The sequence below is a fragment of the Antechinus flavipes genome, chromosome 1, assembly GCF_016432865.1.
Source record: "Antechinus flavipes isolate AdamAnt ecotype Samford, QLD, Australia chromosome 1, AdamAnt_v2, whole genome shotgun sequence".
NCBI lineage: Eukaryota > Metazoa > Chordata > Mammalia > Dasyuromorphia > Dasyuridae > Antechinus > Antechinus flavipes.
This window is the reverse complement of record NC_067398.1, coordinates 337,766,940-337,791,436: the sequence shown is the minus strand read 5'-3', so window position 1 is coordinate 337,791,436 and position 24,497 is coordinate 337,766,940. Positions and strand designations below refer to the sequence as shown.

The window sequence follows — 24,497 nt, the reverse complement described above, 5'->3', positions numbered from 1 at the left end:
TCCATTGTCCACAGAGTCCCATTTATTAATTGCATAACCTTAAGCAAATCATTGCTTTCTTTGGACTTCATTTTCCTCCGATAAAAGGGCAGTAAATGATTTCTAAGGTTCCTTCTATTCTGACATTCTGTATAGACATTTCTGTGGTATCTTCAAGTCTTCCCTTTTAGATCACCTTTCCTTCTTGGCAAACTACTACCCTCAAAGCCCTTGTCCTAAGTTCTATTTCTCAAGGGGTTATAGTTTCTCTAGACAGAGACAAGTGCTTTTTTAAATTGCATCCTTATGCTTTAGAGTATGAGTAGGGGGATTGATCACCTGAAATATTTCCTTTAAACTACTACAGACAGGCTGAAACAATTATGGTCATTTAATTAAAATAACTATTTGTTCCTTAAATAAGTTGTGAAGGAATTTGCCATTTTGCCAAGTAGATTATTTGAGTGTACTTTTTTTTTTTTTAGGGTTGGAGAATATATTGTCTTTTTTTTTTTTTTCCTGCAAGGCTATTGGGATTAAGTGACTTGCCCAGGGTCACACAGCCAATTAGTGTAAGTGGCTGCAACCAGATTTGAATGCAAGTTCTCCTAACTCCAGGGCTGGTGCTGTATTCCCTGTGCCACCTAGCTGCTCCTTAGATTGTCTTTTTAAAGGCCAATTCTATCATTTTGTTTTTTAACTCTTTTCTTCCAGGTTCTCCTGTAAAATGTTGTACACTAATTAAGCAGGCCCTCCGAGTACTCTACAACAATCAGTCCTTGTACAGAAATGTAAGAACTCCATGTTTATTCATTCTTTATTCACATTATATTCACACTTACTGTGAGCCAATTTTTATTTTAAAAAATGAAATCTATTTTCAACCTTTAATGCTGTGACATTTAATAGTTGTTTTAATTCTATTCATAGTTGGCCAAACTGATTTTTATGATAATTATATTTGTCACAGCCACAGAAAGAGGCTTTAAGCAGTTTGAGTTTACAGATCCAGTCTCTCATTTCTTACTATAATTCAGAAGTTGCTACTGACCAGTTTTACTTTCTTTTTTTCCCCTGCTGAAAAATAAGCCCTAAATGAAAAGAAGAATCAAGTTTGTTAGCTCTTTCTTCCTGCTTTCTTACACAGATCGATTTAGTTCTGAACAAAGTAGTGATTGAACCTCTCTGAGCCTTATGATGCTTAAAGCACTATCTCCTCCCTAAGAAGAGAATGTATATTAAGTATATTGTAAATCCTAGGGAGCTCTATACATGTCTACTCTTAGTACTGTTCTCTGCTTATTGTCCTGGCTCTGACACACCAAACATGTGCCTCAGAGCAAGCCTCAAATGTGCTCTGCATAGCTATGACACTAGCAATCACAAAGAAGAAGGAACTGACCTGCACTGGGGGCAAAAGTCTCCTCATCTTTGGTATCAGTGAAAGCACAGGCTAGTCCCTAAGCCTAGCTGACCTACTAACTTCTGTGCTACCTTCACACAGAAGTGTTCTAAGGAAAGTAATTTGCAAACTTCTCAAAGCATTATAAAAATGATTTTTCTCCAAAACTTATTTTCCCAGATGCTTCTATTTCATGCATACCTCTAATTATTTATCCTGTTCCCCTGAAAAAATTTTCATGTGCCAAATTATTCAAAAAAGTCAGTTTCTTTCTTTAAACAAAGGCATGTTACAACAACAAAAAAGAGTCTTCGCTAAGCCTTCTCTATTGTTTTTCTCTCCACTAAAATACCTAAATTCTGACATCTTTGGGGAGAGAAAAGGGAAATTTGGTGAAAAGTAGAGTGTTATTTTTGTATTTAGTGTATTTTGTGAAGATTAGCAACTCAACCCCACTCACTCTTCCACCTTTTTATTTCTGAAAATCCTTTGTAAGATTTTGAGAGCCTGCAGTTTGATGTCAATTAAAATCCCTTTTTTTCAGTCAAGATGTTGGAGTACACTCATCACAATTTTGGGCAGTAGTCCTATTTTGGAGCAGAATGGTCTCCTAACTACTCTCACTCTGAGAGAACCACCATCTTCCTTCAGACAGGTAATTTCTCATCTCCAAAGAAGCAAGCTAGTATCCTGAGGTGGCCTGCATTAATACTTCAGATGAAAAGCAGTGCAAAAAATCCTAAGGTTTCTCTAAGAAAACTTGCAGAAAATAGATGGGAGAGTGTTTTTTTTTTTTTTTTTTTTTTTTGGGAAAGATGGTTCTTTTAATTTCTTGAGTTTACCTCATACATTCAAAAGCTTGTTTACGATTTTATACCTATTGCTCACTCCCAATTCCAGCCTCCCTTATTTGTGTGAGACTTCCTGTCATGCATTCCTGAATATATATTATGGGTCAAAATCTGAAATTAATACATGCAGCCTCTGAAATAATAGTATAAGCCAGGAGAAAAATATGACATGTCTCATATATAAATGAATTTTTTTTAAAGGAAGTCTTGAATTCAGAAGACTTGGGTTCCAATCTCAACTCCAATATTTACTGGTTTTGTGATCTTGGGCAAGCCATTTACTGTTATGAGCTAAATGGGGAGAATAACACCTATCCTATATTAATATGCAGGATTGCTTTAAGAAAAGAACTTTGTAAACTACGAAATGAATTAGAGAAATATGAACTCTGCTTTACCTCAAGTACATGAATATATCATTTTGGGGATTTAAGAAATTGTAAATGAACAACCAAACTACTAACAACTCTGTGAAAAAGAAAAATATACCATTGTAGTTGACTTCTGAGTTTTAGTTATCCTGGAACATTTTGCATTTGAATAAAATAAGCAAAACTGACTCGGCCATAAGTGACCGTTGGCTTTGGGGGCAGAGGAACTGAGTTTTAAGGACAATCCTGATACTTATTGCCTTTAAGTATTACATTCCTAATCTAAAAAGGGATAGGTAAAGAAATAAAGAAGAAAACTATATCTTGCTGAAAAGCACCATAGACGGTGAAGTCATATCAGTACTAAACATATATATAGCATCTACATTTTTTGAAGAAATTTGAATGAGGTGTAGGAGGAAATCACTAGTAAAACTACTAGTGGAGGACCTCAGTTTTCCCCTCTCTGAACCAGATAAACCTAGCCAAAAAATAAGCAAGAAGTAAGTCAAGGAAGTGCATAAAAATTAGATATAATAGATCTCTGGAGAAAATGAATGGGAATAGAAAATACCTTTTTCTTAGTATTATATGGCATCTACACAAAAATTGGCCACATCTTAGGACATAAATGCAGAAAAGTAAAAATAAATGCATCCTTTTCAGATCAAAAAGAAATAAAAATAGCATTCAGTAATTGATGGTGGAGAGATTAAAAATTAATTGGAAATTAAATAATCCTTTTTTAAAAAGTGAGTCAAAGAACAAATCATTGTTCTTAAGGAAAATGACAACAATGAAACAACTTGCCAAAACATATGGCATCCACCAAAGTGGTGCTTAAAGGAAAATTTATATCTCGAATTTCTTACATCAGTAAAATAGAGGAAAAGCATATCAATTAATTGAACATGAAACTAAAAAAAAAGAATAACTTTAAAATCCCCAATTAAATACCATATTGGAAATCCTGAAAATCAAAAGGAAAGATTAACAAAATCAGAAGACACTCATTGAGCTAATAAATAAAACTAGCTTGTAGTTTATAAAAAAAAAAAAATCAGAAAATAACTAAACCGTGGGTTAATTTGATTTTATTTAAAAGAGAAAAAACCCAAATTACTTGTATCAAAAATGAAGGGTGAATTCACCACCACTGAAGAAGAAATGAAACAATTGTTAGAAGCTATTTTGTCCACTTAAATGTCAGTAAATTTAATAGTTTAAATGAAATGGATGAATATGTTCAAAAATATAGATTACCCAGTTTAACAAAAGAAGTAAAATACTTAACCCAGGCATAAAAAAGAAATTAAACAAGTCATCACTGAATTTTTCCAAAAAAAATCTTCAGTACCAAACTAAATGGATTCACAAGTAAATTCAGCCAAACCCAATATTGTATAAACTCTTTGGAAAAGTAAGCAAAGAAAGAATCCTATTCCTTTTATGATCCAAATATGGGATTGATAGCAAAGCCAGGAAGAGCCAAAACAGAAAGGAAAATGTAAGCCAATTTCTGTAATGAATATTGACACACAAATTTTAACAAAATACTAACAGAGATTACAGCGATATATCACAAAGATCATACACTGTGACCGTGTGGGATTTATACCAGAAATGCAGGACTAGTTCAGTATTATGAAGACTATCAACATATCAATAATAAAACCAATAGAAAGCATATGTTTATTTCAAGAGATGCAGAAAAAGCCTTTCACCAAATCATAGCACCCATTCCTATTAAAAAACAAAACAAAACACTAGAGACTATTGGGATAAATGCAGCTTAACTTAAAATGATAATATTTTTCTAAAACCATCAGCAAGTATTATCTTAATGGTGATAAGCTAGAAACCATCCTAGAACAAGCAGGGGTGAAAAATAAGCATACCCTTTATTACCTTTATTATTTAATGTTGTATTAGAAATGTTAGCTATAGGAAAAAGAGAAGAAAAAGAAATGAATTAGAATAGACAATGAGGAGGCAAAACTATCTCTTTGTAGATGATGTGATGTTATACTTAGAAAATCCTAGGAAATAATTAACAGTTTTATCAAAGTTGCATGGTACAAAATAAACCAACATAAATCATCAGCAAAACCAACAAAGTCCAGCAGAAAGAGTTAGAGAAATTCTATTTAAAATAACTGCGAACAGTACAAGATATTTGGGGATCTACCTACCAAGACAAGCCAAAGAACAATATGAACACAGTCATTAATCACTTTTCACATAAAGTCAGATCTAAACAATTGGAAAATTGCTCGAGTAAGCCAAGCCAATGTAATAAGATGACAATTCTATCCAAATTAGTCTATTCAGAACCATATCCATCAAATTATCAAAACATTATAGAGCCAGAAAAACAATGACAATTCATCTGGAAGAGCGAAATCTCAAGGATATCAAGGGAATCAATAAAAAAAATTATGTGAAAGTAAGTGGTCTAGCTGTACTGTACTAGATCTCAAACTGTATTATAAAGTGGGAATTATCAAAACAATAGGTACAAATTTCCTTATATTAATTGACCACAATAATCTACTACGTGATAATCCCCCAAAAGCCAAGCTTTTGAAACAGAAACTTATTATTTGACAAAAACTGCTAAGAAAACTAGAAAACAGTATTTCAGAAACTAGGCATAGACCAACATCTCACACTGTGTGCCAAGAATGGTCAGAACAAGTACATGATTTACATATAAAGAGTGATAGCATAAGCAAATTAGGAGAACATGGAATGGTTTTATCTTAGATTTATGGATAAGGGAGGAATTTAGGACCAAAGAAAATAGGGGAGCATGATAAAATGTAAGATCATTTTGATTATATAAAATTAAAATGTTCTTGCATGAACAGAACCAATATAAACAAAACTAACATAATTGGGAGGGGGATAAAATAAATATTTAAAGAAGTGATAAGGGATCAAATTAGATGATAACCTTAAGTCTTCCGATTCTAAATCCTACAACATATGACTTTGTTGCAGATGGTGTGGGATGTGTCCTTTGGCATTTTAGAAGAATTGAGATTGAAAGTCAATGTTTCTTTGCCTTCAAATGTATTTTATGGTTCTGTAAGTTTGTAATTTTGCTTCTTTTTCTCTACGTGTTGTTATGTTTAAGGTGAAGTATTAAACAATGATTTTTAATATGATAGTCCTCGATTTCTATTTAAATAAACTAAATGTCAGCTTGAGAATTACCCCAGTTTTTTTACTAATCTCCGATCTTACATTTCCAGCTTCCTTTTAGACATTTTGAATTGGCTGTCCTATACACATCTTAAACTCAATATATCTAAAACAACTTCTTCCCACCTAAACCCACCCTCCTAACCCCTTTTACCATGGAAGGCAACAACAAAGTCCATCAAGCTCACAACCCAGGAAGCTTCCTGCATTCTCACTATCTCAACCCTCCTCCCCCGTATCCCAAACGTTGCTAAGACCTGTCTATTTTATCTTTGCAAGCTCTCCTGAGTGTGCTCCCTTCTCTCTTCTGATGCTGCACCACTCTAATACAGCCAGCCCCTCATCACCTCATCTATTGGTAAATCTGCCTGGCTCGTTTCTTCCCCAGAAACAAATTAAAAAATGCTATTTGTCCTTCAAAACCCTTCATGACCTGGTTTCCTCTTACCTTTCCAGTCTTGCATTTGGCAGTGTATGCACTCTTTGATCCGGTGACACTACCCTCCTAGCTGTTCCAGGAACAAGTCATTCCATCTCTTTTCTAAACATTTTCTCTGGCTATCCTGGAATGCCTACAGTATTCTCCCTCTTCTACTTTGATTATTGACCTCAAGTCCCATCTAAAATATTGTTTTTTACAGGAAGTCTTCTCCAACCTCTCTTAATTCTGATTCCTTCTCTCTGTTAATTGTGGTGTTCTCTTTTTTTTCTAAAATATAATGGTTCTCTGGGAGCAGGTTTCTTGGGGAGCTTCTGGAGGCAGCCTTAGTTTTAGTTTAGAGTATTAATCTTTCCAAATGCAGCCAGCTGTTAAAAGTTCCAATCCTTTATTGTCTCTTCCAAAATAGCCCAGTTAGTTTTCTTTGGTTCCAAGAGCTCTCGTTGCTAGTCTTTTTCCTCTGCCAGCTTCAGCCTCTCCTCTTCCAAATCCCCAGGTCTCCCCAATTGCATTCTCTAGCTTCTCAATCTCCTCAACTGACTCCTCCACTGACTCACTCCTTTTATGCTCTTTTAGAGGTATAAACTCAAAGCTTGATTCCTTCTCTGAGAGTGGGATTGTGGGAAGTGTAACTTTGTGAATCTCCCAGACATGTGAACTCTCAAAGGTTAAACTTAAGCATGGTTTCTATCAATTCCAGTGGGTTAACACCTTGTTTCAAGTTCTGGTTCATAACAGTTAATGATTTTTTGTTTATCCTATATATAGCTTATTTTGTATATATTTGGCTGCATGTTGTCTCTCCCATTAGGCTGTAGGCCCTTTGAAGGCACAAACTGTCTTTTGACTCTTTTTGTATCTCTAACATCTTAACAAAATGCCTGACACACATGGATAAGCATTTAATAAAGATACATTCATTGGTTCATTTCACATTTATTATTAGGCACACATGTGAAAGGCACTATGTATTAGGTACTAAAGGAGATAAAAAACTAAAGAAGAGACAGTTTGAAGAAGTCTGTAAGATCTCTTTTAACTGAGGCCAATCAGGATACTTTCATGGAGGAGTTAGCATTTGAGCCAGGCTTTGAAGAAAGTGAAGAATTTCAACAATCAAAAATGAGAGGGTGTTGCACTTATAGAGAACTATATGAGCAAAAGCATAAAGGCAAGAAAGAGTGGGTCATGTTTGTGGGAATAGGAATGGAACAAGTCATCCAGTTTGGGTGAAGAGAATTCATTAAGGAGAGTAGAGAGAGAAGTCTATCCCTAGTTAGAGATGGCCCAGAATGCCAATCCCAAAGAATTTAGACTTTGGCAGTCAGGGAAGAACATCTGAGCTCTGGAAAGATTTGATCATATCACTTGTGTTAAGAGTGATTTAAGATAGGCATTCTCATTGCTCTTCTACTGAAGCAACTTGATTTTACTTGGAACTTGGAGACAGAAGACATGGTTTATTCCTTTTGGATAAAATATAAAATCCTTAACTTGGCATTTAAGTCTTCCCATGATCTGACTCCTACAATTCTATCCAATCTTATTTCTTATTTTAGGAATTTTGCTATACAGTCAAATTGGCTTAAGGTGTTTTCCCCTTGGTAATTTCTCATCCCTGTATCTCTAAGTGGTGCCCCATGTCTGATGTCCCCTTCCTCCTCTTCTCCACTTCATAGAATCAGGTTTCTCACAGTGCTTGTCAATGCCACTTGTTAGCACAAAGCATTCTATCATCCCTAAAGTCCTTAATGCTTCCTCTTTTTTGAAACTGCTTTGTATTTCGTTATATAGACTTAACTGCATTATTATAAGCTCCTGGTGGATGGCCTGTTTTTGTCTTTGTTCTTCAACTCAATTCCTCTCATGTTGTATAGAGTTTTTTTGACCCTTTTACTCACAATCAGTCTCAAGCCTCAGTTACCTCCTCTGTACTGGAACTAAAAAATTACCCTACCTAATTCAGTTGTTAAATCAAATGAGAACAGAAAGCTTTTTTTCAGTACTCTATAAATGTCAGCTGTTAGAGGATTTAGTTCATGCTTCTGTGATTAAATGAGCTCTGTCTGTCATTTAGTTTGCTCATAATATAGGCCTGGGTGCTTCTGCACTCACAGCATTTTACTTAGTAAAGAGAAATAATGTATTCTGATTGTTGTTTATTTTTCTAATTAGTTAAACCTTGAGGCTTGTTTTCTTCTCACCATTCAAGCTGTGCTTCAGATGCTGATAACTGACTTGCCATGGTTGACTTCTTTTCTTGAAATTATGTTAGCTTTTGGGGTAAGTTCTAAATATTTTGAATTTGTGATTAAAACTTTCTTTTCTTTCTTCTTTAAAATCCTCCCAATTATGGTGGCACATTTCTGTCATCTCTGCTATAGGGATAGTGAGGTCAGAAGATTTCTTGAGCTTGTATGCTCTGAATTTCAGTGACCTAAGCCATTTTAGTATCTGCACTAAATTGGGCATTAATATTATGAGCCCCTGAGGGTGAGACACCACTACATTGCATTGAAATGGCACAAGCCAGCCCATGTCAGAAATGGAGCTGGTTAAAAATCCCTGTCAGAGTGGTATTAGGCTGTGAGGAGCTCCTCTATTTCCAGCCCGTGGGATGTGGGTATTTAAAAAAGAAAAAGTCTGAACCCCACTAATAGTCATAAAAACAAAGGTAGTGCATAATTCTTTAGTTCATATGTATATAATTATATAAATATTTATGACTATTTACTAGGCTTTAATCAAATCTGTATGATATTCCCTATAGCCACCAATTTCTCTATTCCTATCTTTGTAGGTTCATGTCCTCTTTATTACCTGATAAAAATTCATTAGCCTCCTCCTACCTGCATTTCCCCCACCCTAGCCCATTCTATTCTTTATCTTATTGCCAGGTTAATCTTTCCTAGCATGACTTTTGGTAGTTAGTAGGGAGCCATTGAAGGAATTTAAATAGGGGATCTTTATCCTGGTAGTGAAGATCCTTCAAAAAGCTGATTTTCCTTTGTCTTTATTCATATTTCCCCAAGCTACATGTACTCTGTGTCACCAAACTAGACTACTACTACTGTCCTTATATACAGCCAGCTTTTTTCTCTCTCCATTTCAGTGCCCAAGATGAAATAATCTCTACACCTGAAACACTTCCCCCTTCTCTCAGTCTACTGCCAAATCTATGTCTTCTGAAATCCTAACTATCCTTCAAGACTAGTTCAAATGATGCTAACTCCATGAAATCTCTTCTACTCCCTGAATATTTCCACTAAACTCCTAAAGAGGAAATGATACTTTCTTTCATCTGGCCTTCCCCAAAGTACTTGTCTTTGACATTGTAGTTTTTATACATATGCATAAAATGCAACGTATAAAATGCAGTGTAAGTGGATAAAAGTACTGAGTTTGGGTCATCCAAGATGGGGAAGAGGTACAGCAATCTCCATACCCCACAACTCTTTTAAACAGATTTAGAAAATGTACAGGTCAAATTCTGATGAGGAAATAAAAAGAAAAAATGACAGCAAGTGATTTTTTCCCCGCCTAGATAAAGATAAGGGAGACAGATTTGTGGATATTGGGTATAGCATCTGGCCAGAAGCATGACAGGTGATTCAGTCTTAGCTTAAGGACAGATGGTGCATCCAGAGTTAACTGCTAGCTCTGTTGCTCACTGTCTAGTTCCAGATCATAGATCCAGAAAAGACTAAAGAGGGGACCCATATCTACATGTTGCATTCCAAATGAGAAATAGTTGATAATCTCAGGCTGTATACCAAACAAAGAGATCATCCAGTGGATGAAGTAACTGAGAGACAAAGGACAGGACATGTATGTTTGCCTTTATGTCACTTCACTAATCCTGCAGAGAAGAACCTAGCATTCATCTGGGCCCAGTTCTGATCCCCTAGAAGTCCCTTGGGACAGAGAACCAACACTTTTAATCATGAGTTGCCCAACATGGAGGGACCGCGACCTGACTGAGATTCTTTGAGATTTATCCTCCAAGGAAGTTGCTGTCAAAGGGGAGGAAAAGGTTACATAAAGAATAGTAGTGGAAAATAAGGAAAAAAGGACTGGGAAGGTCTCAGGAAGAAGAAGAAAACTTAAAGACCTTGAGCATATGCAGATAAATCAATAGGCAAGATACTAATAGCAGAAGGTTATGTGGCCTCCAGATCAAATTAGTTCGGGTATCTATAAACAAGTATTATCAGACAAAGGAAAATTATTCTGGTGAAACAGGACTTTGAGGGATAGGAGACTATTGCAGGATGTAACAGAATGTTTAAAATAAGAATTGTGAAAATAAGATATATAGTCTACTCAGCAGAAATAATTGGCAGGATTAGAAATTTTTTTAAAAGAATCCATGGTGGCAAGTCTCACTAAAGAAACGAGAAGGGATAGCTAATATAAGTATACAGAAATGAAGGACAGTCTGAAACCAATAACAAAGGAAAGCATTATCCTCAATACAAGCAAAAGTTAATTGATCTTCAACACAAGATGAGTAGAGATAATTTAAGAATTAGAGGGCTTCCTAAAAAATATGACAAGTCAAAATACCTCAACACTATAATGTGAAAAATAATATAAGAAACTGTCCAGGCCATCCAAACAAAACAAAAGTACCAATTCAAAGAATCCATAGGTTACATTGTAATCTCCAAGACAATTAGTAGTTAAATTTAACCATTCCACTGACAAATGATTCTATATTTCTATAAGCAACCAGGAGAAAGACCTTCAAATAGAAAGGGAAGGAAATTTAAATTTTTGTTACTGATGTTCATTCATTTCAGTTATGTCGGACTCTTCATGATCCCATTTGCGTTTTCCTTGGCAAAAATCGTGGAGGAGTTTGCCATTTACTTCTGCACCTCATTTATGGATGAGGAAGCTGAGGCCAACAGAGTGAAATAATTTGTCCAGGGTCATACAACTAGTAAGTGACTAAGGCTGAATTTGAACTCTAGAAAATTAGTCTTCCTGACTTCAGACCTGGCACAGTATCTAGCATATCACCTAACTGTAATTTTGAATAAATTTAAGACTATTCTGAACCACTGAAAACCAAAGGAGAGAATGAAATGTCATCTAAAGAGCAAAGGAACTCGATACAGTCCAAGATTATTTACTCTACAAATCTGAGTTTAACCATAAATGAAAAAAAGATAAAATCTTCAGTCAAAAAGAGACATTTGAAACATTACTTCAAAGAAAACCAGACCCCCCTAAAATTAGTTATTTCTCAAATACCCAAGGTACCAGAAATATCATGAAGAGATAGTCCTTGAAGAGATTTCTTTCAAAATGTATACAAAGAAACATGAACAAAAGCAGAAGTCAAATAGAAGTGGTGATAGAGAAACAGGAATGAAACCTATCGTACAAAACCTCATAATGCTTTACCTATAAGAAAATCACTGTTTTATGTGGGACTAATTACAGAATGGGTGAAGACAAGGTGAAAGAGGAAGAAGGTAGAAGAGGATTGTATGACATAGTCACTTAAAAACTAATAATAAAGGGAAAATAACTCTTGTGGTCTTTCAGGAAGAAAGTTTTAATTCTTGAAGAATGCAGATATGAAGGATTAAATAATTATAATCACAAGTGAAACAAAAGTGTAGAGCAAACAAAATTCATAAGCAATGAAGAGAATGAATAAAGAAATCTTTTTAAAGAAAAAAAGCAGAAAATGACATTTCAAAAACTATGAAACAAAAGGAAGGGGGAGGAAGAAGGTTATTACTTGAGTATTCGTAGAGAAGAATTAACTAGGTTATTTATATTACATGTATGTGTGTGTGTCTATATATAAGAGGGGGGAGGGGGAAAGGGAGAGGAGACTGATTAATAATCAAAACCAAGAGGTAACAAGTGAGGAAATGGGCCTTCAGGATGAAAGGAAAAGAGCCTGTAGGAATAGGATTACCTTAAATTAAAGAAGGGATATAGTACTGTCTTTACAGAGGAAGAGGAAAAAATGGGCTAATTTGAAGAAGAAGAAACTTAGAGACAAATGGAGGAAATATCATAACTTTAAGTGTGTATGGAAGAAAGAATCCAATAGAACAATAAAATAACAGATTGAATCTGTCCCCCCCACAAAACATGAAAAAGAAAGACCCAGAGTAGAAATGAGGAACATAAAAGCAGGTATTGCTATAGTCAAGCTGTCAGAAACGCAAAAACTTTTAATATGTTAAGTGGTGTGTGTAGTATCCCAAAAATTCTTTCTGCAGTTTTAAGCTGTTATAACAGTTAAAACCACAGGTGCACTAAAACTTTTGGGGACATTGAAAATAAAATAGGCATGTAGTGATGGCTGAATGCCCTTATCTATAAATGTGAATCAAGTTTGTTACCTTATTATATTCTTAAATGCTGTTTTCAGATACCTCTGTAGATATTAAGTTAGGGAGAAAAGGAAAGAGAGAAAAAGAATTACAATGAAATGTTTGCTATGGCAGTACATTAAAATTTTTTTAATTAAAAAAACTTTCCTAGAAAAATTTCTGGGCACTAAAGCTGTTTTTGGAAGGCCTCTTGTACCGAATGCCTGTTCTTCATGATGTTGTCAGTATGATTGCCAGAGATCTGAATTACCAGAAAAACACAGTGTTAAAATTGTAAGTAAGTCTTTTTTCCTTGAATTACTCATTTAGAAAATGTCAGAAAGTAAATCTGAATGAGCTGTTGGTGCTTATTAGACAATAATTAATACCAATCTGTTGTTAAATAGTAGTTAAAGAACATAGTTGTCTTGGTCACTTATTCCAGGGTGGGAATCTTATGATGTATGGAATATGAACTCCCTTTTCCGCTTTTCCTCATCCCAAGTTGTAGAAAAAATTGGCTTCTGTTGAGGCTTTATGAATTTTTTATATTCCACAGTTTTGAGTGAGTTATAATTCTGTTAATAAATTGAATTCTTCTAGTGATTTTTTGCTCCTCAAATAGCTATTGTTAGAGGCCTTCAAGACTTCTCATTAAAGGCCCTTTGGAGCCCTAAACTTAGAAGGTAGATTGTCTGTCTTGGGGAAAAAAGTCTGACTTTCTAATTTGTATTAATAGAATATAATGAAATATTCCTTCCTTCTGCCCTCTATTATAGAGAGGGGAAGCTGTAAGATGTGTCATCAATCAGTAAAGAAATAACCAAAGATCATCCATGTAAATTAAGAATTTAATGAGATTGAACTCCCAAATGCAAAAAAAAATTTTTTTTTAATTTTATAAAGAATGAGAAGAAACATAACATACATTTATATTTCTACCCATTCATTCTCACTTTTCTGAGAATTTTCACATTCTCCCATTTCTAGACTTTGAAGGTCATAAGTGTTTGTTAATAAAAACATCCTCCAAATTGATAGCATTGTTGTTTGTTCTTCATTCTCAAATAGGACCATGATATCAGGGAGGTGATGCCAGGACATGCAAGTGAATTAGATTTAAGTGAGGGAGGGCTGGGCAAGATCACCTGCCTCAGTTTCCCCTCCAGAGTTATTTGGTTCCAGTGGCCAGATACAGATCAAGACGACTGGAGATGGCCCTGGATGCAGTGGGATTAAAGTTAAGGCTAGTTAAGAAATGAGGCAGAGAATGGCCTCTTTAACCCAGTCAAAAGAAGATCCATCTAGAAGGGGAAGACCCTCAAGGTTTCTGATCAAAACAGAAATCATAAACCTCAAGATATCTTGGGAGGTTTCAGCAATCAGAATTTACATTCCTTTGGGCAGAGTACTTAAGGGTAAGGGTATTGTTGCCCTATGTGGAACAGAGAAGAGAAGGGAAAGAAGAAAAAAAAGAGCTGTGTTGTTTAACTGACCTACTGAGGACTCAGTAGATCCCAGGGCAAGCCCCAGTTAGTTGCTGTTTGGGCCCTGTTTGGCCCAGGGTGAATGTAAACAGTGCTTTTGGAGCAATCTGGGTCCAGTGGCCAGATACAGATTTAGAATGACCAGAGGTGGTCCTGGTTGTAATGCTTATTGAGCATCCTCTAAACTGATGGCACTCCAACCTAGAATTGCTAGGAACTGGCAACACATTGGATATGGAATAAGAATCTTTTAGGTGACACCTGTGTGGCCCAGTGGATGGACCTGTGTCACGAGGACCCGAGTTCAAGTTGGGCCTCAGATACTTGCTGGCTGTTTGGCCCTGGGCAAGTTAATCAACCTTGTTTGCCTTAATCCATTGAAAAAGGAGATGGCGAGCCACTCCAGTGTCTTTGTCAAGAAAGGCCACAAACATCATGGTTCCACAAGGTCATAAGAATATGATATGTCTTAAGACTCAACAACAAATAAGAATTCCTGAATTTAGAATGAGCACTGGTGGCTACCTCCAGAGAGGGACTGATAAAATTGGAAAGCAGAGGGAAGCATAGTTTTTTACTTTATTATTCTTGAAATTCTGTGTATTTCCTTTTGCAACATTGGCTAATATGGAAATGTTTTGCATGTGTGCACATGCATAATCTGTATCAGGTTTCTTGCTTTTCTCAGAGAGTGGGGATGAGAAGAAGGGAGGAATTTGTATAGGTTCCATGTACTGCTGAGAAAAAAGTATATTCCTTTCTGTCTCCATTCAGTTTTCTCCAAAGGTCTATCATACCTAACTTTTCTAGAATTCTATTTACCCCTTTAATTCTTTCTTTTTAAATTTTTTTTCCCTTAACTTCTTTCTTATTTTGTGATTTGATTTTTCTAGTTTTGAGAGAGCAAAGTTGAGATTCTCCACTTGTATGGTTTTGCTGTTTTAATTCTTCTTTGCAGCTCTCTTAACTTCTCTAGGAATCCAGATGCTATGTCACTTGGTGTGTATATGTTTAATATTGATATATTTCCTTATCTGTGGTACCTTTAGCAAGATGTAGTTTCCTTCCTTTTTAAATTATAGATCTATTTTTGCTTTTGCTTAATCTGAGATCAGGATTGTTACCTCTGCTTTTTTTTTTTTTTAACTTCAGCTGAAGCTTAATAAATACTCCTCCAGCCTTTCACCTTTATTCTGAATGTATTACTCTGCTGTAAATCTGTTTCTTGTAAACAACTAAGGATAGATAATCTGCTATCTGCTTCCATTCTATGAGAGAGTTCATCCCATTCACATTCACAGTTAAAATTGCTAACTCTGTATTTTTACCTTCTGAATCCAATTCTCCCTGTGCAACAGGAGAACTGTTCGGTTCTGCAAATATGTATTGTATCTAGGATATACTGCAACATATTTAACATTTATAGGACTGCTTGTCATCTTGGGGGGGGGGGGGGTAGAGGGAGGAAGGGGGAAAAAATCGAAACATAAGCGAGTACAAGGGATAATGTTGTAAAAAATTACCCTGACATGGATTCTGTCAATACAAAGTTATTATTAAATAAAATAAAATTTAAATTTAAAAAAAAATTGCTAACTCTGTATTTCCCGCCATCTTGTTTTCCCCAAGTTATATTTTTTCTTTTTTCCTTTTCCTCTTCCCCAGTATTTTGCTTCTGACTGCTACCTCTTTCAAACAGTCCTCCCCTTTTATAGCCCTTCCCCCTTTCTTATGCCTTTCCCCTTCTACTTCTGTTCTCAAAGGGAATGAATTTGGAACTCAAATTTTCAATAATACGTTGAAAATGTTTGTTTGCATGTAATTGAGAAATAACAAGATATAAATGTATTGAAATAAATAAATTGATGGAAGGAAAGATAGGCTCCTTGATGCTGGATTTTGCATATGTTCTGTGAGAGCTAAAATTGATGCTTACATTGTCAGAAAGATTCAATTTGAAGCTATGACTAAATGCTAAGATGTTTGTTTGAATAGGTGGCAAACTCTAGGTCCAGACTATGTTGGGGAGCTACTCTGCCTTTTCCTGAGCTTCAGGAATTCACAATTGCAATCCGTTGGCATCTTTCTATCACATGTGGTAATAGAAAACTTAAACCAGTGAGTATTATCAACATTAATTCTACCATAGAATGATTTTAAGAAAAAATGACTTTTTTGTACCAATGGTGTTCTGCTGATAATTTATTTTTGACTTAGCATAATCAGCATAATCTGGTGACTACTTTCCTATAAGCTTAATCTGTAGAAATATGTGTTTTAAATGTGCTTTTAATTCTGCTGTTAGAAGGCAATGAAAATGTATTCAGTTGAAGAATTACTCTTGGTAATATTTGTGTCTTTAGTATATACAGAGGTCAGAGTTCCTTAAATCCTATGAAATTTATTTTTCTAGGAAACAAACTTTACTTTTTCATTCATATGCCCTTAAGATTAAATCACTTTGCACTTTTCTAAGCTGGATTACCTAATTCATAAAAAGCTTTCCTGGGTGCAAAGCTAACTATCTTATGTTAATTTCAGAGTTCATAAGATAGATTAAATCAAGATGTAGTCCTCTGCATTGCTAATAGCTAAATGTGCAGCTCCTAAAACTTTCATTTGGAGGTAGAGGAGTTGGGGAGAGATTTTGTGGATTTGCCTTGATCTAATTTATCTATCATCATGGAGCCAATACAGCTACTTCTTTCAGACTAGACTGAACTGAGGGGGAGTTATAAGGAGAGACAAAAATGAGGGCAGTGACTGAGGAGAAAATATAATCTTCCTCCCCAAAAAGGCATTTGTTTCTTTCCAATTAAAATTTCTAGTTTAGAGTATCTCCTTTTAATTATTTTTTAAGATAAAACTCAGAGAAGTTAGTTGTCTTTGATACTTATGGGTTTCAAAGAATAAAAATGCTAAACAATGACCATACACTGTGAGACTTGATTTCTTGTTGAAGATGTCTGAGTTGAAAAACAGTAAGTAGTCCCTTGCTAATTGGCACACCATATAGATAAATTTTGCATATTCTTCATTCCTGATCCTATACAAAGGAAGAGTAATTAGTAAATAGACTAATTTGTAATATATTCATTCTAATTTATTTCAATCTTTTTGGAATCTATTTTGGAATCCAAATAAGTATCCATGACTCAAATCTCTGGTTTTTTTAATTTTCTACATAAAACTCATCATACGAAATTTTTCTTTCATTCAAACAGCATTGTCCAGATATTACAAAAGAAAAATTCAAAATCTTAACAATCTCTCAGTCTGTGTTTAGGGAAAGTTTTGTTTGTTTGTTGTATATAGATTATAAAGCATATATAGAATATATTGATTATATAGATTGTGACATCTTGAAAATAACCTTTCCTATATATAAAATAAGATTTTAAATAAATATATCATTTGCCAGAGAAAATGATCAATTTAAGACAATTTTATCCTCCCCAGCATTACTGTGGGATTCTGCATAGGTCTGTCCCCATTGTTGGTGCCCCATAGTCTTTGGAACTTGGACTCGGAATCTTTTAAAGGTTTGAAATACAGGGATATTATTAGTAATATTTTGACGTTATCACCTGTCAGATGGATTTTTTGAAGGATAACCTGGGAATCTAATCACCATTTGGAATATTTTATGGAGAGACGATTTCAAGTTCCAAACCACCAACTTCTAAGTGAGCTTTTAGAACATAAGCCATTAATAAGTAAAGAACTTATTATGTCTTGTAAATCCCAACCCTGGAACTTGAGTATTTTATACAGGAAAATGGCATAGTAGATGAAAATATAAATAAATAATTGTCTTGCCTGTTTTTAGGTGTCCTTGGGCAAAGTCACTTGATATTTTTCGTCTCAAAGTAAGTCTATCTGTGTTCATTTATAAGAAAGCCTTTTTTAAAAAGCATAGGATCTTCTCATTACCAAAATACAACATTTTCCCTTTCTGCTTCACTCTATTGGAATGTTTTTTCCCTCTTCATAGAATCCTGTTGCCTTTTACATAATCCTGTGCTTCATAGCTGTTGGTGTCTCATTCTCCTATTATACTATAGACCCTTTGAGAGAAAGACATGTCTGTCCATTGATATAAGTATCCAAAGACATCAGGCATTACCTGCATTCAGATTGACTAGATTATTAGAGACAGACATCTTTCAAAAGTGAGGAAGATGGCAGGAAATGTGAGCAGTGTGAAACAGTGGCATTCACACTCTTTATAGAGAAACTGTTTAAGATCAGCCATCCTACATACCCTTCTACTGAGGTGTATCAGGTAAAATGGGCATTTTGCTATACTTTTTGCCCAGATTATCTCTGCCAGTAGCCTAGAATTTATTCCCCATTTGTTCACCCTGTACTTTGCTTTCACTGTGGGATTGTTAGAAACAGACAGCTTAAGAATTAAGATCTCTTTTGGCTTAAAGTGACCTAGGTTGCTAAGAGGACTGAAAATGAATGTCAATAAGACATATTTAAAATATAAAGCAGGCAAGTTCCCTATATAAAGAAGCCCTATATGGAGCTTCTTTGTAAATAAACCCTTTTCTACTGTGACTATTCTTCTTTCCCTATGCCCCCAAAGTTATTCCTCATTTTTAGATTTGAGGGTATTGTGTATTCTGAAAGCTATATATATATATACCCATACTTCATTTTCAGTGATTATTTACTCCTCTGCATTTCTGTTAATCCCCCAAAAGAATACCACATAATGGAATGGTATATTGGAAAGATTACTAACTGTGGAAAGAGGACCTCGGTTCCAGGAACAACTCTGCTCCTGGGTAACTTGAAACAAATCCCTTCTTTTCTTTACCCATCTAGTAAAATGAGAGATTAGATGATCTGCAATATCTGTTCTAAATCCTATGACCCTATAAATGTTTTGTTTTTGCTATTACTTTTAACATTTTTTAGGTGCTTGACTTCATACTAGGATTTATATTTCCTTCACAATTATTTATTTTATCCCATTGTTGTCTGTGCAGGCTTTCAAAAGACCTCATCTTGAGACTGCAAATCATCTTCAGTTGAACAAATTTGTTTCTATTTTGGAGAATTTGTAACTATTTCCTAAATCATTTATCTTGAAAATTACAAATTTGTTGCAACTCACTGCCAGATGCCTACAGTAAGCCCCCATGACTGCTTCATGTTCAGAATTTTCTCTTAAAGACATTCTGGATTTTGATATCTTGGTTGTAAGTCCCTGATGGCCAAACCTCATGACCTGTTTTTATTCACCTAAGATTACATTCTGGATTGAGGGTGATAGGAAAGAGTAACAAACCAATTAAGATGTCTCAGTTATGTAAGTGCCATTGTTTTGCTTTTCAGTCTATTCAGTTTTGCCCTTTCCAGCATTTGAACAATTTTAAAATAACCAAGGATTCCTTTCAGAGTGCAGATAGAGTTGTCATCTAACAAAGCAGGCATCCCCTGCCATACATCCCCTGTCATTCTTGTGAGTGTAATTTGAGTTAGCTATATTCACACAGAAAAGCATTGAGGAGAATAGCAGGCCTATCAGAGAAAAAGAACTCAGGCAGTTCCTCTTTCTTTTAACCATCCATCCGAAATATCACACTGTGACCTTTGACCTAGTATTTAAAGATCCATGTTTCCCCTTTAAATATTTAAAGAAAACTGTAGTACCATAGTTTTTGTAAAGATAGATCTAAGTAAATACTCTAGATTTTCAAACCAGTTCTTATTTTTAAGTTATAGTTGCCCAGAAGGAAAGGAGTTCAGAATTTCCCACTCTGCTGCTTATCATAAATAAATCATTAGTAACCAGGTTCTTAATGAAGTGCATTAACATTTACCATTTATGTTCTAATTCATAAAAGTGGTAACAGAAGCATAACTTGGCTTCTATCATTTATTCAGGCTCTGATCTTCAGTTCCTTAAGTCCCCTACACCCTGTTGAAAGTGATGTTCCCAATTGCCTCCTTTCAGTTTTCTTTGAAACAATTTCTGTTGTATTTTTGCACATGTGAGACTTCCAAATAACTTAATTTTTTCAAGTCTAAATTATTTTTTTAAAAAAATCATATTCAAACTTTCAGAGATTATGTAAGAAAAGTATCAGAATTTTTTTATTTGCTCTTGTGAAATAAAATTTTACTTTGTTAATTTTTTTTCTATGTCTTTCTTTCTCTATGAGATTTATTTAAAATGCCAAAGGGGGTGAAATTAGTTATTTTGCTGTGGTCTATGGAAAGGCTGGTATTGAGCTAACTTTAAAAGCTTATAACTTCTGTGTGTAAATTCCATAGTTTCTTGTACTTGCCTGATTTCTGTTAGATTTTCAAAAGTTTGAGAGAATGGCTTTCCCAAAGTAAAAAAACAAACAAACCATATTGTCATTTTGTCTTGCCCAGTTGAACAAAATTGGGCAAAACCATATCATGTGTACTTGTAACTTTTATTAAATCATTCTTCTCCCATGTAAACACAAACAGTTTTAACAAAATACTTGCCCAGTTTGACAGAGCTTTGTGGACTTGGCCCCTAATCAGAAAAAATAAATAATGGGGAAGGCCATGAAAGAGTGGGTAGCTGAATGTGGCTCTGGGAAGCCTCAGCTATGAAAGCTAAGGTTCTATTTCATCATATAGCTGATAACACATAACACCTCTTTTTCTTGGTTAGAGGCAAGAAGTAGAATGGAAATAGCACAGACTCTGGATAAGCCAAAAGAGCAGAATCCCAGTCCTTCCTCTACTTGATACTAGCCACATGATGGGGCACTTTCCTCCAGTAGCTGGTGCTGTTTATTCTACATCAATAGAGCCATATAAAAAGTTCCACAAGCATCTGCCCCACAAGGCTGTTGTGAGGAAAGCACTTTATGAACTTTATGAATGATGTGTTAGGAGAACCTGCTTTTACTTCCCTGATCATAAAAAAGAGGGGAGTGGGAGGCCTACAGTGATACAAGTTTGCAAATTTGAATTTTTGAATATTTGCAAAATGAATTTTTTTGATCTTCAGAAAAGAGATACAAGATAGAAATTGGCTTCAACAAGATTTCCTCCCCACCCACCCGCAAAATGCAAAAGACTTCAGGAAAGAAATACAACTGAGCAAGTTGCCTTTCCTGCCTGATTCTCCATTTCCCAGACCATACAATGAAATGCCTGGACCAAGTGAATTCTGAACTTGCTTCAGAAAGGTATGGTCCTGCTCAGTTTACAGAACAAGGCATTGGTTAGTTGGCAGGCACAAGGTGTATGGGATTCTAGGTAAGAATCATTTGTGTCCTGTATAAAGGTTTTTCTCCATCTTCAAAGAGAGAAAATAAATTTTAACAACTCATCGGTAAGACTACACCTTGTATTGATCTTCCAAAATTCACATAAAAGAATATATGAAGAAATCTTGGATTATTGACATTTAACACTTAAGGGAGCATTTACAATGTGCATTACTTTCCACTTGTTACCTCATCCTCACAATAACCTATCTGGAAGGTGGAGTACTATTATGATGTTTATTTTACAGATGAGGAAGCTGAGGCAGAATGATTTGCCCAGGGTCATATAGTAAATGTCCGAGGCTGGATTTAAGTTCAAGTTTTTCTACCTCCAGGCCCATCACTCTATCCCCTGTGCCTCCACGCTGCCTGGGTCAGGGGCAGAACCTTATTGGAGGCTGGAGAACTGTGAGAACTCTCCTTTATTTCTCCAGCATTGCTAACACCCCTTTCTTGGGCCTTCACCCATGCAGACAGTGAGGGAGAAGGTAAAGCTGAAGTCAGCGGATGCTTGTGAGCAGCAGAGCTGGGATTTGGGCCCACATTCCTTGGGTCCAAAGCTAGTAGTTGCCTTTCCCTAAGTACTAGCCACAGACTCATCTTTGGGTCACAGGGGCTTTGACCTCCTAAGTCCCTAACAGGATGTCCTAAGACACATAGGTACTTGATTCCAAGTGGCAAGGGTCAGGCCACTTCACTTTTTGCTTTCTTGCCAGTTTCACTTCTGGGGTTTAACTACAAGCAAGAAGAGAACAGGACAATAAGAGGAACTGGACATCAGTTTTGACTGGGCAAGTGCTGATAATGCATTCTTGTCACCTACTATTTTTCAGATCTACTTTGTGTATAATGCAGTCCCATTACCTCAGGTGTAATGGTCAGAGGAAATGGCTTTCTTAATCCTGAAATCTGTTCTAGTGCCTTAAGAATGACAAAAAGTGCTTTACATGTCTATAACAAGTCATAAGTCAGACCCCTCCCACCTATTTCTATCCCTAGGGGTCAACATGGCTGTTCACATTTCTTGGATGGATGAGCAGGGGATCACCAACTACAATCTTTTGAGAAGCCTTGCCATGTGCCCTGCTGTTTTCTGCCAGACCTCTCACTTGTCCCGGAAGTGCAGGAACTCTCAGGAATCCTGAACCTTCCTAGCCCTCTCTGCAACTGAACCCTCTCTATTAGAATTTGTAAGCTTTAGAATAGACACTGTCTCACTTTTTCTGTGTTTCTTCAATGTTTAGCATAGTACTTAATAATGCTTTTTCATTCACTCATTCATTAAATCCATTTGTTCCTCCCAATAAATCTGGTGTTAGTACTGCAAAAAAAAAAAAAAAACTGAAGTTAGTACTGTAAAACTCACGTTACATGATGTGCCTAGAGTCATATCACTAATAAATAATCAGAGATGGTATTCAAAACTGTCTTTATTAGAAGGCTAGACAGAACCTTGGAGACCATCTCTGTAGTCTAGCTCTCCTTCTAAAGGAGAAGGCTGAGAACCAAAAAAGATTTAAATGATTTACCTAGTGTGGCAAAGGTAGGTAGGCAGGCAGTGGTCTTAAGGTAGGTTTGTGGTGAGAATATGAAGTCAGAACCTGTGACTCAAAATATTGAGCCACAATGCCTTCAGAAAGCTAAAAGGAAAAACAAAGTTGTTCATAAGGGAGAAAACCTGAAGAATAGTTACTTTGAGATCTGGATATAAGAAATGAAAATAATAGAACCATTTTTCTTAAAATATATGACAGATATCTTCCCTTAAAATAGAACTTTACCATAACTGTCCCAGAGGTTGACTATTTGATGGAATCCTTTGAGTTTAATTGAAGTTATGAAATGGAATAGTAAAGATCCTGGCTTGGAAGTCACCAAAGTTAAATTCGGATTCTAACTTTTCAGGTAACACTGTGCCTGAGCAGGTTCTCAGCCATTGTTTTCTCATCTATAAAATGAAGGGGTTGAATTAGATCAGAGATTCTTAACCTGGGGTCCATAGACAGATCTCCCAGCCCTTGTCACATAAGAGTGCAAAACTAGCGTATATCAGGAAGTTTATGAACATAGATGGGGAGAAATGCATCTTTATTTCAATATAATTCTATGTATTTTGTACATTTAGAAATATTAATCTGAGAAGCAATCCATAAACTTCATTAAACTCCACCTCTCTCACATACATACACCCCACAAAGGGTTAAGAATCCCTGGACTAGATGATCTTTTAAGTTCCCTTTCCGTTATGAGATTCTATGGTTCTATAAATATTTTTTCCCCTTCCATTCTGGGCCAAAGTGGCATACACAATAACCAGATTTTTCTGTCATCTTGGCTAATGGATAAAAAATTTTCCCCACCCTTAGTTCTAGCTCCCTTCTATAGAAAAGGCCATAAGGAACAAGTCTAATTTCATTGAGATCATGATGTGTGATCTGAAACTTTTTCCACCCCATCTTTTTTGTAAACTACTTATCTTCCCAATAATAGTTCTGCCAACAACCTGGAGAGAAAGTGAGAGATCCAGTCAGATCAAAGCAGTTGTGGGCACAGGGCTTTGGGAACAGCTGTCTGTAAATAATCCCTGAGAAATGTAGAATACTGATACTGAGGTATGAACCCACCTGCGACTTCCCTCTATAACTCCTTTTTTGAACACCTCCTGCTTTGCAGTTTCCATTCTGCCCTCCTTTCCAGACCCAGTTTAAAAAGCTGCCACATTTTCTTCTCCCCTAAAGGGACGCCTATGTGCAGGCGCCCACACACCCCCCTCTACAAATGTAGGTCAAGACAGAATACCTGTCCACGGTGATTCTCCTTAGGGTTTCAACTGATTCATTTGGCCTCCTTTGCTCTCAGTACCATTTTTAGCATGTGAAAGCTTGTTAATTCTCACTGATTACTTTAGTTGTACTAGTTTCAGTCCTTTCCATTTGGTATCAATTACCCATGGTGTCTTGGAACCCAAAGCTGAGTTTGTGACTACTGACTAGGACCAGACTGAAATGGTAACTACTGGATTTGGAATCAGAACCCAAATTCCAGCTTTGCTGCTCATGGGCTGTGGGACTTGAAAAAAGTCATTCAATCTTTCTGTGCCTCAGTCTCCACATCTGTAAAAAGAGGGTTGGACTAGATCATCTCAGGCC

The 24,497-nt window shown here is 35.8% G+C and overlaps 1 protein-coding gene across 3 annotated transcripts in view; it reads left to right on the top strand.

The window, feature by feature from the left end:
* The window catches only part of LOC127543291 (uncharacterized), a 58,477-nt gene extending 38,248 nt beyond the window's left edge, over window positions 1-20,229 (top strand). The window contains exons 13-20 of one of the 3 annotated variants that reach the window (XM_051969360.1): window positions 694-770; window positions 1,926-2,036; window positions 5,607-5,693; window positions 8,425-8,532; window positions 12,763-12,884; window positions 16,073-16,195; window positions 17,907-17,946; window positions 19,078-20,229. In XM_051969360.1, the coding sequence (XP_051825320.1) occupies window positions 694-770; window positions 1,926-2,036; window positions 5,607-5,693; window positions 8,425-8,532; window positions 12,763-12,884; window positions 16,073-16,195; window positions 17,907-17,946; window positions 19,078-19,155 (746 nt within the window). In that variant the 3' untranslated portion in view covers window positions 19,156-20,229. Of the gene's footprint in view, window positions 1-693; window positions 771-1,925; window positions 2,037-5,606; window positions 5,694-8,424; window positions 8,533-9,361; window positions 12,885-16,072; window positions 16,196-17,906; window positions 17,947-19,077 lie in introns of those variants that run through there. The other 2 variants (XM_051969361.1, XM_051969362.1) reach the window with 2 other exon arrangements.
* The last annotated feature ends 4,268 nt before the right edge of the window (window positions 20,230-24,497 follow it).